Source organism: Geotrypetes seraphini, chromosome 2 (genome assembly GCF_902459505.1).
Source record: "Geotrypetes seraphini chromosome 2, aGeoSer1.1, whole genome shotgun sequence".
NCBI classification, from domain to species: Eukaryota; Metazoa; Chordata; class Amphibia; order Gymnophiona; family Dermophiidae; genus Geotrypetes; species Geotrypetes seraphini.
Genome location: NC_047085.1, coordinates 89812372 through 89828558, shown reverse-complemented (window position 1 = coordinate 89828558; position 16187 = coordinate 89812372). Strand labels below are relative to the sequence as shown.

The 16187-nt window shown below is 41.9% G+C and overlaps 1 protein-coding gene across 3 annotated transcripts in view; it reads right to left on the bottom strand.

Annotated features, from left to right (window-relative positions):
* Nucleotides 1-16187, bottom strand: part of LOC117355891 (trichohyalin-like) — a 178607-nt gene that overhangs the window by 17392 nt on the left and 145028 nt on the right. For all 3 annotated transcript variants that reach the window (XM_033934974.1, XM_033934976.1, XM_033934975.1), the window contains one exon: nt 8116-8274. In XM_033934974.1, the coding sequence (XP_033790865.1) occupies nt 8116-8274 (159 nt within the window). The remainder of the gene's footprint in view (nt 1-8115; nt 8275-16187) is intronic.

Below are 16187 nucleotides of genomic sequence, written 5' to 3'. Positions count from 1 at the left end.
CACCATCCCCAGATCCACCATCTCTCCTTTTCTCACTAACCTTTCATCCAGGATCTCTCCCTCCGTCCCCATCACCACAGGGTCCACCATCTCTCCCTTTCTCTTACCAACTACCCTCCTATCCAGTATCTCTATCCCCCATCCATACCATCCCTTGTGTCCAACCTCTCTCTCTTTCTGTTCCTTCTCTCCCTCCATCCCATTGTCCACCATCTTTCTCCCTCTCCTCTGTTTTTATACACCCATTATTTCTTACCTCCCTCTCTCCCTCCCAAGTCTGGTATATGCACATCTCTTTGAATACCCCCTTCCCTCCCCCCATGTACTTCTACACCAGGGCCCCTCCCCCTGAAGGCCTGCATGTTCCCCTGTAGGTCTGTTGTGTCACCCTCCGAAGGCATGCCCCCCCGAAGGCCTTGTGTCTCCTCTCCTGAAGGCTTGGTCCCCCCCTAAAGGCCTGTTCCCCCCAGAAGGCCTGCATGGTCCCTCCCCCAAAGAAGGCCTGCATGTTCCCCCCTGACCTCCCACTCTTACCTTTAGCTAATGAGGCAGCCTGTCCTGCACTAAACTAACTGTGTTCCCGAGGGGCCAGAGAAGGAACCCGCCCAAAACCAGAAGCATTGTACTGCACTGGTAGCTCAGCAAGTCGTGTGGCGTTGGCATCCCTCTCAGCCAAACCACGGCAGGCTGCCTACAGTCACCAGACCTGTCCCGCAGGAAGTGGCATTCTTTCTTTATCTCCACGAGCTAGGGCCCGAACAAAGCTCTGTCCCAGACATCACCAGCTCATAACCCTTGCAGTCTGTGGATGTTGCCTTCTGTATTCAATTCAGTAACCTTAACCACACCCCTAGCCTGCCTTCCACCTGGGAGATTTGTGTTCCGGGCAGGGTGCGCGGACTGAACTGTCAGGCGCTAGGAAGCGGAAGGTATACCTCGGCGCTCATTGGTGGAAAATAGCGGTAGCCGTGATAGAGATGTACTCGGAGGCATGAGGGGAGAGAGTGCGAGAATAAAGACAGGATGAGCAGAAGCTGTAGTGGCCTTTGGACTCTTGCCTGTAGCCGTTGGTCAAGCAGCGCATGCAGAGCAGAAGTTACATTAGATGGACTCCGGCGGCAGAGGGAAAGCCCGAATGGGTCTCGGGGCCAAGTCGCCGATTTGAATTGGTGAGTTTGGTTTTCTGTATAAATGAAACAATTTGAATCGATTCACCCGAAGTGAATCGGTGAATCGAATAGGAAATCGGGCAGCACTAGTAGTTACCATACTCATCATTCTTGGTCAGTTATCATATGATACTGAAAATGATCAGTAAGGTCCAAGGTAATCATATAACATCTTTGCAGATAGTTAAGTGTAAATGTTAGCATCTAAATGTTTGCCTTTTCATACACAACTTACAGTATTTAATACATTTTGTATGCATGTGTGGTATCTATCCATGGCCTGACCACGTGCACACCTCCCTTGTAATTACATGCTAAAGCACTATAAACGGTGCCTAGTGGTCCAGTTGTCAATTAACCATTAGGCACCATTTATAGAATCCCACCTAGCGACCAGGACAGGATTCATTCTTCAAGGACCCCTAGGCACACAAGTACACTTGGCCCCCTAGCTCTGTCCCGCCCCTTGCCCCACCCACATTCATTTACCTGTTTTCTTATTTACTTCTTTATTTCCACTTGTATTTCTTTTTTTCTTTTATTATAAAATTCAAAACAAACAACAAAGATTACTATACCAGTGCCAGTGTACAGTTTTAGCTCTATGCAAGCCCCAAACATCTCTGAACAAATCCCCCCTTCCTTCCCTTCCCACCTACTTGCCCAGGACTTTAACTCTGAACCCTTTCCATAATATATAAAAGTGTTCAAATGCATTGTAAAGCAATAATACTATCCAAAACATAAGTCTATATTAATAACCAAGTTTGCAACTCCTCTCAACTGCCTCACTCTATGTCATCCAACTGTAACCCATATGTATGTATAAACAACCAAATCTGTAACTCCTGTAGTACGTTCCACTCCATGTATGTTAATTTGCAACAAAACAACAAGGCAAGCAGTTAAAACCCCTAGAGATCTTGAGCTGCTTTACTACAGGGAAGGGAGGTGCACAGGAAAAAGAAAAGGGCAAAAACTTTAAACCAAACTTGGTATACATATGACTTACTATCTGGGGAAAAATACTGTGGAGGTGGGAAGGGAGTCACATGTAAAAATGAGTGAAAACGACAGATATTAGTGTCTAATCCATAAACGCATGGAGACATTTCAACCAAACTTAGTATACATTTGACTTACTATCTGGAAAAAAATTATGTGGGAGTGGGAAGGGGGGGTAGGAAGGGGATGTCTAAGCCATAGTTTTCGGGCTCGCTGAGATGACACTCCTAATACTGTTTAAGTCCCATTTCCAGCCGTAATCATTGAATACAAGTCTATCGATACCAGAAGATTGGGATAAATAAATATCTGGGCAACATCAGTTGATCAGCTAGTTTTATATATTATCCCAGGACAAGCAGGCAGCATATTCTTAACATACGAGTGTTGCCATCCACGGAACCCCAATACGGACAGCTTCACGAGCAGACTTGCTTGAAGAACTTTTAGAAAGTTCGCGACTGCCGCACCGTGCATGCACAAGTGCCTTCCCGCCCGAGGTAGGGTGTGCGTCTCTTCCACAGAGCCAAGAAGCCCTCGTTTCAAAGCTCTGCGCGAGAGTTAGTTCTAAAGTGGTGCCTTCTCTCACCACAGCTTGTGTATTTTATTTTACAGGGTTGCTGTGCTATTTGTGCGTTTGATTTAAAAAAAAAAAGCCAGAATCTCCTTCGTCCTCTCCCATCCCCGCCCGTCCCCATGAGGAATCCCCTCCGTCCCCACAAGGAATTCCCACTGTCCCTGCCCGTCCCCGCCATCCCCCATAAAAGTTACCTGTCCCCATAGTACTTATTTGTATTTGGGATGGTGGAGAGTTAAGTGACTTTCCCAGAATCACAAGGAGAAGCAGTGGGAATCAAACCTAGTTCCTTTGGATCTCAGGCCTCTGCACTATTAGGCTACTCTTTAACCTGTCTGACACTATTTGGCCATACTGTTTAAGCTCTTAAAGAAGTTGACTAAGAAGCCTGACTCTGTCTATCATACCATCACTCCCTCCACTCCATCATTCATTCATCTATCTCTCTCCATCAGTATGCAGTGTGCTGCTAATGTCTTATCAAGGGCTTCTGTCCAGCTTTTCTTCGCTATCACTCTTTGCTGTCATATAAAAAAAAAAAAAGTTAAACAAGAGACTCTAACAGGGAATTCCTTTCCTGTAGTCTGTAGTCTCTTTACACCATCACCATGCATGCCATTCTCAGCTGTCCATCAACCCTTCCATCCAGTTCTCCTCTTCCTTCTGCCTTAGCCCTCTGAAATAATTTCTACACTGTGTAGACATAGTTTTGTTTGCGCAATGTGCATGTGAGTGCCTCACAACTGCACAAAGGATAATTCTGAGAAATGCAAGAAGCTTGAAGTGTGTCGGACATAGTATTTTCCCCCTCCCCCCCAATTATACACATAAGGCGATTAAAGATCTCTGCAATCTGACTGCATCAGCCTCGCAGGTTAACGCGATACCTTATTGCACGAAAGGGAAATCTGTAAACACTGAAAATGAAGGCATTCTAAGAATAACAGAATTTCCTCTCCCGGCCCAACTTATGCACTGCACTCCCTGCATACTGGAGAGCCCCGATTCAATTTTCTCAGCCTTCCTCCAAAAGGGGAGGAGGCGGAGGTAGGGGAGGTGGATCCCTGTCGCGTGTCTTGTTTCCAATTGGCCACAGCTGGGTTGAGGGCGGACGTTATGTAAATGCATGGGTGGGGAGGGTGGACTTCTTACAGGCTGGCTTCCTGTTCTAGCCTTGCACGTGCCACTGACCGACCAATCAGCAGCAATGCAGTGAGCTCAGCACGTAGGCACACTGAGCGCCTACGTGCTGAGCTCACTGCTCAGAATGGCTATTCCCGCCGCGGCGCTGGACTGGTATCATCTTGAAAATTAGGTAGACCTCAGAATGGGAGATCCCAGTTCCATCCCCGTTGGCCTTGGAAGGGTCCTTGTGGGAGTCCCGTGGGCCTGGGAGGGGTCCCCGAGGGAGTCCCATGGGCCTGGGAGTCATCCCCGTGGGAGTCTCATTGACCTTAAGGGGCTCCCCGCGGGATTCCCGCAATCCCCATTCCCGTGCAGACCTCTAATATTGCCATGGCTCTGACTTTATAAGACAAGAGCCAGCTTTGCCTTGGTATAAGTATAGGAGATGCAATATGCACGCCAATTAGAAACTGTGCATTTGCCGATGGCTTCTCTCAACCTGTTTGGGTCAAAAGAAATGAAAAGCTGGGTGGATTATCTATGGGCTTTAGTCCATTCCATATAGAAGGCTAAGGCTCGTTTGCATTCTAAGGAATGCAGTACACTTTTAGCAGGATAGCAAAATCCCAACGAGTATAACAGATTTTTTTAATGCTGCTTATCCTAGAAATAAGCAGTGGATTTTTCCCAAGTCTGTCTTAATAATGGCTTATGGAATTTTGTTCTAGGAAATTATACAAACCTTTTTGTTTTAAATTCTTTATTCATTTTTGCATATTACAACAAGTGTATTAGATAAAATCATATGAACTTATAAATACACACTTGATTAACTCTCATATAACACATTAAATATAACATTTCATTACATATTTATATTCTATAATATCTTGAATATTATGTAATACATCTGATATCTAAACAATTATTATTAAATAGAAACCCTCCCATCTCATCCCATCCCCTCGCGTAACAGAATTTCATACAAATATAGTGAGACTATTGATATATTCATATGCATTATGAGATATATAAAAATAATACCCACCCTTTAACCTTCTATCAAATATCTTACTTTGGGAAAATGTTATCATTCATTACAAAAGTCTGTTAATGGTCTCCAAATTTTCTGAAATTTACCAAAATATCCTTTTTGTGTTGCTATTGTACGTTCCATTTTATATATATGGCACACAGAATTCCACCAAAAGTTATAATTTAATTTGTCATAATTTTTCCAATTGTATGTTATTTGTTGAATTGCTACTCCAGTCAAAATAAATAAAAGTTTGTTGTTATTTGACGAAATTTGACTCTTTGCTCTCATTGCCGTGCCAAATAAAATAGTATCATATGTCAAGGCTACCGGATTTTCCAACATCCTATTTATTAGAGGCCAAATTGATTTCCAAAATAATAATATGAATGGACAATAGAATAAAAGATGATCTACTGTCCCAGTTTCAAGATGACAGTGCCAACATCTATTAGACTTAGAGCTATCTAGTTTTTGTAAACGAACAGGGGGTCCAAAAAGCTCTATGCAAAAGAAAAAAACCATGTTTGTCTCATAGATGCTGATACTGTACATCTTAACCTCCAAGACCAAAGTCGTGGCCATTGAGATGCATTAATTTGATGCTTAATCTCAATGCTCCAAATGTCCCTAAGACCATTTTTTGTTTTTTTATTTACAAATCCAGATATTAATTTATACCACTGTGCGGCCTGATGATCCTTAGAATCCATCTGAAAGCATAAGAATTCCAGGCTATGATAATTATTAAGATTTTCCCATTCAATTTATACAAACCTTTTTAAACCCTGCTGTTTTCTTCACATTCTCCGGCAATGAATTCAGATTTCAATTACATGTTGAGTGAAGAAATAATTTTTCTGCTTTGTTTTAAATCTATTAATTAGTAGTTTCATTGCATGCCCCCTATTTCTAGTATTTTTGGAAAGAGTAAATGAGTGATTCACAACTACCCTTTCCATTCCACTCAATATTTTATACACCTTAATCATATCTCCTCTGAGCCGTCTCTTCTCCAGGCTGAAGAGCACTAGCTGCTTTAGCCTGTCCTCATAGGAAAGTCATCCCATCCATTTTATCATTTTTGTCACCCTTCTCTGTACCTTTTCTAATTCCGCTATATCTTTTTTGAGAAACGGTGACCAGAATTGCGCACAGTATTTGAGGTACATCTTTGTAAGAACATAAGAATTTGCCTCCGCTGGGTCAGACCAGAGGTTCATCCCGCCCAGCGGTCCGCTCCCGCGGCGGCCCCTCAGGCCTATCACCTGTGCAGTGGTCCCTGACTATTCCTATAACCTACCTCAACTCCTATCTGTACCCCTCAATCCCCTTATCCTCTAGGAACCTATCCAAACCTTCTTTGAAGCCCTGTAACGTGCTCTGGCCTATCACGGCCTCCGGAAGCGCGTTCCATGTGTCCACCACCCTCTAGATAAAAAAGAACTTCCTAGCGTTTGTTCTAAACCTGCCCCCTTTCAATTTCTCCGAGTGCCCCTTTGTACTTGTGGTTCCCCACATTGTGAAGAATCTGTCCATGTCTACCTTTTCTATGCCCTTCAGGATTTTGAAGGTTTCTATCATGTCTCCTCTAAGTCTCCGCTTTTCCTGGGAGAATAGCCCCAGCTTTTTCAATCTATCAGCATATAAGAAGTTTTCCATACCCTTTATCAGTTTAGGCGCTCTTCTCTGGACTCTTTCAAGTACTACCATGTCCTTCTTGAGGTATGGCGACCAGTACTGGACACAGTACTTCAGATGCGGGCGCACCATTGCACGATACAGTGGCATGATGACTTCCTTCGTCCTGACCGTGATACCCTTCTTAATGATACCCAACATTTGATTTGCTTTCTTTGAGGCTATCGCACACTGTGCTGATGCTTTCAATGTTGTGTCCACCATCACCCCCAGGTCTCTTTCAAGGTTGCTCACCCCTAGCAATGATCACCCCATTTTGTAGCTGAACATTGGGTTCTTTTTCCCTACATGCATGACCTTGCATTTCTCTGTTAAAACTCATTTGCCACTTTTTTGCCCACTCTTCCAGTCTCGTTAGGTCCCTTTGTAGGTCTTCGCAGTCTTCCGTGGTTCTAACCCTGCCGCAGAGTTTGGTGTCATCAGCAAATTTAATAACCTCACATTTCGGCCCCGTCTCCAGGTCGTTAATAAATATATTGAACAGGAGTGGTCCCAGCACCGATCCCTGTGGAATTCCGCTCATGACCCATTGCCAGTCTGAGTAATGGCCCTTTACTCCAACCCTCTGTTTCCTGTCTGGTAATTCCTAACATTCTTTCTTAGCTGTCGCTGCACACTGTGCTGAGAATTTTAACATATCCTCGATGAAGACATCTAGATCCTTTTCCTGGGCAGTGACTCCTAATGTGGAACCCTGCATCATGTATCTATAGTTTAGGTTTCTCTTTCCCATGTGCAACACTTAGCACTTTAAAATTAAACATCATCTGCCATTTTGATGCCCAGTCTAGCAAGGTCCCCTCTTGAGATTTAATAACTTTGAACAACTTTGTGTCATCAGCAAATTTAATTATCTCAGTAGTTATATCCTTCTCTAGTCAGGGGCCCTGAGCCACCAGTTGAGGGGGAGGGGGGATGGAAGAGGAGAGGCTTGTAGAGGAGGAGAGGTGCTGCTAAGGAAGAGAGGCACTGGTTGACTGCCTACAGGATGTGCTTCTCGCCGTGACTGCATCTCTCCTCCTTGCCGGTGTCTCACTGCACACCAGGAACCTCACCGTGCTGTGGCACAGTTTGCAATACACTGGCTTAACCAATAAAATTTAATTTTCTAGATATAGCCGCATCACAAATAGTTTGTCTAAATTCAAAATTAAATCGTGATTAAGAATCCAATGAAAAATTTAGGGGCCATTGACAAAATATTGTACTGAATAGTCATCACTTCTTCTCTTTTTCTCTTACGGCACACTAAAAAGGGGGGGTTGGAAATAATTTTACATAATATGTTATAATATGATATATAATTTGTGTGTATTTTATTGAAAATATGATGAAGGGTGGGTGGTGGGGGGGATATTAATGTACTAGATTTTTATGTATAGATATCAAAGTGATATTTTAGTGTAATATACTCTTGTACACTTGCTGTTCAATTTGAAAACGAATAAAGAATTGTAAAAAAAAAAAAAAAGAATCCAATGAGTAACTGAAATACATTATACCTGTTCATGTGCATTGGAAACTTTCTGTGATTCATCCTGTACTAATCTCTTCAGATGAGAGAGCATCAGTTCAAAATGTCTTTCTTTCTCTTTTTCAGATGTCAACTCTGAGATCCGTCTTGACTGGCTATTGCTTTCATCCAGTCTTAGCTGTTGTTCCTGCAGAAGATAATTATAAACAACTTTATTTTATAGTAGCAATAATAATCTACTTATCTTTATGAGCAGCCATGTTTCTGCATATTGCCTCATACATTTTCATACTGACTTTTCTTCATCAGTTGGGTTCTTCCTACTTTGACTAACCATTCCCTAACCATACCTGGTTAGGGAATGGTTAGTCAAATGCAAGGCAAAGAGAGACCTTAAAAAGAAGATTGCATTGGAGGCAAAAAAACACTTGGAGGGGCATAATAAAAAAATATGTCTAAGTCCATTTTGGGCCTAACTCATTAGTCGCCAAAAGTCGGACATGTCTAAAGTCCATTCTCGAAAAATACGTCCCCAATTTTTTTTTTAAAATCGTCTACTTGTACGTCCAACTGTTAGATCGTCCAGACTGCTAAGTCATCTATCTTTATACCCCATTATCGTCCAAGTCAAAAACGCCTGGAACAAGACCTTTTGAACGTGGGAGGGGTCAGCAAAGTGATGGACTGACCACCCAGACATGGCAACAGAGTAGTGGGGCACCTTATAGGGCATTGCTGCAAACTTCACAAAAAGGGTGCCACATAAACATCTTACCACAACCCCCTTATAGATCATGGTGAGCGCGCAAAACACTCCCAAACCCTACTAGACCCACTTGTCTACCACCCCAATAGCCCTTATGGCTGCAGGTGCAACCTATATGGCAGTACAATAGAGTTTGGAGGGGGAGGGGTTGGCGGGTGCACATGTTTCACCATGAATGCAGTGATTAGGGGCCTTGGTCCTCCTATCTTTGGTTTACTAGCCCCCCCCCCACACCCCCACTACTTAAGCCACCTCTGTGTAGCCCTACTAGGATTTCCTATGCCAGGTGCTGATGTTCTGGAGGCAGGTATGCATGTTTTTATTCTGATTTTTATGGCAGTGGGGGAGGGGGGGTCAGTAATCACTGGGAGAGTGTGTGGGGGTCTGTACCTTGTGTCTGAAATGGTTATCTGGTCACTTTGGGTAATTTCTGCACATTAAGACATTTTTTTAGATTGCCCAAGTCACTACGTATAAGTTCCATCTAGGCAGTCTCGTTAAACTTTTGGTTATACTTGCAGTACGACTAAGGCTAGGTCAGCCCATGTCCCGCCCAAATCCTGTCCTCACCACTCCTCCTAAAACACCCCTTTCAGCTCTGGTCGTACAGCGGCACTGAAAAAGCCTAAGCTGTTTTTAGAAACGTCTAAAACCCGTTTCGATAATCTGTCTTTAAGGTTGTCCAAGTGCCAATTTGGATGGGTTTTTAGACGTATTTGTTTTTTTGATTATGAGCCCCATAGTAAAAACATTTTTAGGTACAGTATATTAGAAGAAGCCTGGAAAAGAATCCGTTGGACTGCTAGATGTCCGAGGGGTAAGAGGGGCACTCAGGAAAGACAAGTTCCTGGAGGAAAAGTCCATAGTCTGTTATTGAGAAAGACATGCGGGAGCCATTGCTTGCCCTGTATCGGTAGCATGGAATGTTGCTACTCCTTGGGTTTTGGCCAGGTACTGATGACCTGGGTTGGCCATGTGAGAACAGGATACTGGGCTTGATGGACCATTGGTCTGACACAGTAAGGCTATTCTTAAAGCCATAGTAGAGCGATTAAATTAATTCTTTGCTTTGGTCTTCACCAAGGAAGATGTGGGGGAAATACCACTGCTAGAAATGGAATTCAATGCTGATGGGTCAGAGAACCTGAAATAAATCTTGATAAAACTGGAAGATGTAATGGGACAATTTGATAAATTGAAGAGTAGCAAATCACCTGGACCAGATGGAGTACTGATATAAATGAAAAATTAACTTGCAAAGCTATAATTAGTAATTTATCTTTAAAATCCAGTATGGTATCAGAAGACTGTAAGTTGGCTATTTTAGCACCATTTTTTAAAAAGGGCTCCAGAGATGGACCAGGAAATTATAGACTGATGAGTCTGATGTCGGTGCTAAGCAAAATGGTAGAGACTATTATAAAGAACAAAATTACAGAGCATATACTTAATCATGGATTAATGAGACAAAGCCAACATTGATTTAGTCGAAGGAAATCTTGCTTCACCAATCTAACTACATTTTTTGAAGGGGTGAATAAACATGTAGATAAAGGTGAGCCGTCAATATTGTGTTCTGGATTTTCAAAAGACACTTGACAAAGTACTTCATGAAAGACTCTTGAGGAAATTAGAAAGTCATGGGATAGGCTGTAATGTCCTATTATGGATTAAGAACTGGTGCGGTGGCGGCAAAAAGGGCAAACACAATGCTAGGAATTATAAAGAAGGGGATCACGAACAGATCAGAGAAGGTTATCATGCCGCTGTACCGGGCCATAGTGCGCCCTCACCTGGAGTACTGCGTCCAGCACTGGTACATGAAGAAGGACATGGTACTACTCGAAAGGGTCCAGAGAAGAGCGATTAAGATGGTTAATGGGTTGGAGGAGTTGCCATACAGCAAAAGATTAGAGATACTGGGCCTCTTCTCCCTCGAACAGAGGAGATTGAGAGGGGACATGATCGAAACATTCAAGGTACTGCAGGGAATAGACTTAGTAGACAAGGAAAGGTTGTTCACCTTCTCCAAGGTAGGGAGGACGAGAGAGAGCACTCTCTTAAATTGAAAGGGGATAGATTCCGTAAGAAGATAAGAAAGTTCTTCTTCACCTAGAGAGTGGTAGAAAACTGGAACTCTCTTCCGGAGTCTGTCATAGGGGAAAACACCCTCCAGGGATTCAAAACAAAGTTATACAAGTTCCTGCTTAACAAGAACGTACGCAGGTAGGGCTAATCTCAGTTAGGGTGCTGGTCTTTGACCAGAGGGCCGCCACTTGAGTGGACTGCTGAGCACGATGGACCAATGGTCTGACCCAGCAGTGGCAATTCTTACGTTCTTAAACACCCAAAAAGTTAGCACAAAATAGTACTGACTTTCAACATGAGAGATGGGCCTTAGAGACCTGTATTCAGGCAAATGACTGCTAATGTTTTTTTGCAGGTCAGTATCTCATTCATCGGCCCAAACTCCCAATACTAGTTTTTTTAAATTACTAGTTTTCAAAAATGTTTTTAAAAGTATTTATATGTATTTTTTTATATTTTTAAATATTTTAAATCTAAGCATGGCACAATAAAGTATATAGAGTAACTGCCTGAGCCCGAGAGTTCGGGTGGCACCGGTTCTATAGCTTGAATATCCAGCAAGTTCAAGTTCATGTTTATTAATGTTTGATGAATCGCTTATACAATTTACTAAGCGATGAACAGCTTTATAAAAACAACAAATTAGAAGACTAACAACTTTTTTGAAAACAAAATTTAAAAAACTAACATAATTATAACGACTAACAAATTACATCTGACATTCAGATTAAAACAAAAATGATGTAGGGGGGTAGGGGGGGAAAAGTTACAAATCCTATTAGAGTGAGAAAAAAAACAAAAAAGGGAGAGAACAAAAGGAAGGGAAGAATAAAAAATTCTGGAATAAGTTATTATGTGTCAGAATTTAAATGTTAAAAGCATCTTTAAACAAAAAAGTTATTAAAAGTTGTTTAAAGGAGATTAGGTCTGTTTCTTTTCTGATATAGTGTGGCAAAGAGTTCCACAATTGTGGAGCCATGACCGAGAACATATCACTTCTTCTTGTGCCCACAATTTTCAGGGAAGGGACGGCTAATAGATTTAGAGATGTCGACCGAAGAGAACGGGGGATATTATGAGGAATAATCATTCTTGTCATAAATTGAGGTTCATTAAAGATTAGTATTTTAAATACTAGGAATAATACCTTAAAGGTAATACGGTGGCTAATAGGAAGCCAATGGGAGTCGATCAATAAAGGTGTAACATGGTCGTATTTTTTCGCTTTGTGAATAAGTTTTATTGCCGTATTTTGGATTATCTGAAGCCTTCTTTTTGTGTTATACTAATTAAGAGGGAGTTGCAATAATCAATTTTGGCTATAATCATAGAATGAATTAGTATATTAATGGATTTAGGGTCTAGAAATGTAGAAATTGAGCATATCAGACGTAGTTTATAGAAGCATGATTTAACTATTTGAGTAATGTGATTGTGGAATGATAGATTAACATCGACAATAACTCCTAAAATTTTTAACGTAGGTATTGACTCTAAAGGAATATTAACGAGGATGAAAGAAGTCCTTGGAATTAAGTCTTTTTTCCAAGTGAAGAACATGATTTTGGTTTTTTGTATGTTTAATGCTAATTTATTGGAGCTTAGCCAATTTTTTATCGAGTCCAGTTTTTTATTGATTGCCATAATTTCTTCGTCATTTTCTGGATCAAAAGGGTGGAGAAGCTGAATATCGTCTGCATATGAAAATGATGTAAAACCTAATGATTGGCAGATGGTGAGTAATGGAGAAAGGAAAATATTAAATAAGAGAGGTGACAAGATAGAACCTTGGGGTATCTCATAGGTTAGCAAATAAGATTTAGAATACTCATCATTAAATCTAACAATAGAGGAATGATTAGAAAGAAATGAAATGAACCAATTTAGGACTTGGCCACCTATGCCTAGAGATTCTAGGCGATTAAGTAAAAGGTCATGGTCAATAGTATTGAAGGCTGCAGATAGGTCTGATGAGAAAATGGCAACTGATTTATGGTGATCTAAATGATAGTGAATATTAGTTATAAGACCTATCATCGAATATTCTGTGTTATAGAATTTTCGAAAACTGGTTTGGGTGGAGTGCATTTGAGGATTCGATAAAATCTGAAAGTTGATCAAAAACCAGTTTTTCAGTTAATTTCGCTAGAAAAGGTAAATTGGAAATTGGGCGGTAGTTAGATACATCATCCTGACTGATTTTATGGGTTTTCAGTATTGGAGTAACAATAGCGGTTTTCCAGTTGGTAGGAAAGGTTGCTGTGAATAGACTGTTTTGGATGAGTGAATGGATAAAAGGGCCGAAGCAGGAAAATAATTTTTTTAAATAAAACGGGGGAATGATTTCTAATCGGGAACCTTTTATATTTGGCTGTAGGTATGAAATTAGTTATACAGTTGTCTGTGGAGTTGTTTATTGTGTTAACATCGAAAGTTTCTCGGATGGTGGCAACTTTTTTTGCAAAAGTAGTCTGCCAATCCCTGTGCTTTGAGAGTGGATTTTTGATCAGTATTACTGCTTTTAGTCTTTGGGGTAATGGATTTTAGGATAGTAAATAAAACGGACAAATTTTTTGCTTTGTGAATTTTATTGGAATAATATTTTTTTTTGCCTGATTAATTTTATTTTTATAGATAGAAGCCTTTTCTCTATAGTGTTGTAGGGGATTTAGTTGATCGCCATTTTCTTTCTAATGAGCGAAGTTGTTTTTTTAGCAGAGAGAGTTCCTCCGAATACCATGGATTACGGAATTTACGAGGGGAGAGGGTTTTAGAGATCATTGGCACTTTGGTGTTCAAAAGAGTTTCGAGAGAAGAATTCCAGAATTGTAATTGTTCCTCAATAGAATTGAAGTCGGGGATACTGGTAGAAGTGCTGAAAAAAGGTATATCAGAGGTTTCTAGTTTGGAAAAATCCCTAAACGTAATCTTTTTAAGTTCTGAGGAAGATTTTGATAATATTGATTTGGGAAGATAGAAGTTAAGCGAAATGAAGTAGTGATCTGACCAGGGTACGGGAGAGATAAGCGGTACAGAATGAGTAACATGTTGAGATTTGGATGTAAGAATCATGTCCAAAGTGTGTTTAGCAGAATGTGTCGGTTCCTGGATCAAAGTTTGCAAATCTAAAGTTTTAAGAAAATTTAATGTATCAATGGTGTTTGAGTTGGTAAGATTATCAAAATGAATATTGAAATCTCCCAAAATTAATGGGCAAGTAGAGGCTGAGCAAAAGTCAAATATTAAATTTTGGAGAAAAGTTAACTTAGTGTGTTCTATAGGGGGAGGGATATAAAGTAAAAGAAGATCAATTTTATGATTCAGATTAATTTTAACGTGGAGGAATTCAATGGCAGCATTGTTAATGGATTGGTCGCTGATCTTAACTAAATTCTTGTGAAAAATGATAGCTAAGCCGCCACCTTTACGGTTGTGGCGGTGGTTCTAGTAGAAATCAAAATTAGGGGGACAGCAGAAGGAAAGATATGCTTCTTCGCCATCAGTAAGCCATGTTTCAGTGACACAGAGAATATGTAATCCTTGTTGAAGAATAGCATCTTTTAAGAGGTGATGCTTGCTTTTGATAGATCTGGAATTGATAAGGCCGAGTTTTAAAGTTGTATTGTTAAGGATGAAATTTCTATGGCAAGAGTATTTATTGTTGGATCACTAGGGGGCAGTGGTAGAGTTGGAATTTCCAAAATTGTGGGTGGATGAGATCTTGTAGGTCTGTGGGTAGAAGGTCTATGACCCCAATGAACTGGGATATTGTTATATGGAGAAAGCATAGTAGGGTCTGAATTAGTGGTACTGTGTCGGAGTTGAAAAGTCAATATTTGAGTGTAAAGAATGAGGAGAGCTAGGAGTCTGTATTTATGGCAGGAAAAGGCTAAAAAAAGTAAAAATGGTTTTAAAATAAAGGCGCCCTCGGATTGCGCACGGAGCGAACTAAGGAGCAGGTCCTGCTCCTTTAGCGCGCTCCTTTGGTGCGCGCCTTTGGCGCGTGCCGCAGAGAGTCCAACTAAATAGGACATGCGCTCACCTGGTTGGGGGAGGAGTCCGGCGGGCCGCCGCTTCGCAAGCATTAAATAGTGGTTTGAACCTTGAGCACTTTGTCTGGCTGACCTGCGGAAGCATAGGCATCATAAAGGGGTAGGCCACAGGGGCAATGGCCTCCCCCCAAATTGCCGGTAGTAGTAGGGCCGACAGGGATCCTGCTGCGGGCAGAGAAACACCAACTGAAGCAACAGCCTCAGTGCGGTCAAGGGAGCAGCATCTTGCTTGCGGCCAGCATACCTGCTGATCGGCTCTCTCTGCCACATCCCTTTTCCATCTACTCCTCCCCCCCTCCGCATATCTACCCTAAATTTCTTGTAACACTTCCCGGGCGACGGAACCGATTCGCTGGAGGGAGGGCAGGGAGGAGTAGTTGTTGGGGAAGGGATGCGACAGAGAGAGATAACCAGCAGGTACACTAGCCGGCAGCAAGATGCCTCTTCTACTGCATTGCTGCCTAGAAATAAGGCCCCTCCCGAAACATTTCAGATTTGGGAGAGGGGTAGAAGTTAGATAGGGAGCAATATAGGTTTTGGGGATGGGAGAGATGTTGGACTGAAATGAGGAAAGGAGGGACAGATTTGAGAATAAGGAATGGGGTAAGGAAAGGAAGCAGGGAGGAAAGCATGGAAAGATGTCAGATTTGTGAGGAACAGGGAGAGATGGACTTGGGGATGGCAGGGGGGTAAAAGGGGAACAGTGAACGATGCATTTGGAGGAAGACAGAAGGAGCAAGATAGGGTGAGATGGACATGGGAGAAGGCTGAGGGGGTCAGGGAGAGATGGTAGAAGGAGGTAAAAGGAAGAAATGGAAGAGGGGGAGAAAGTTAGAGATGGATGTGGAAGAGGCAAAATGGGGAGAGAGAGAGATGGATTTGGGGGAGAGGGCAAAATAAGGAAATAGAAAAAAAATTCAGGGGAGGGAGAGATGGACAACTCAGGAAGAACAAAGGAGAGAGAGGAGAGATGGACAGGGAAAGGCGGTAGCATGGAATGTTGCTACTCCTTGGGTTTTAGCCAGGTACTAGTGATCTGGATTGGCCATTGTGAGAACGGGCTACTGGGCTTTATGGATCTTTGGTCTGACCCAGTAAGGCTATTCTTATGTTATTATGATATGGACTGGGGGACGGAAAGGGAGAGGGAGAAGAGATGGCGAGATGCTGTGGGAAGGAGAGAGAAAGAGAGGA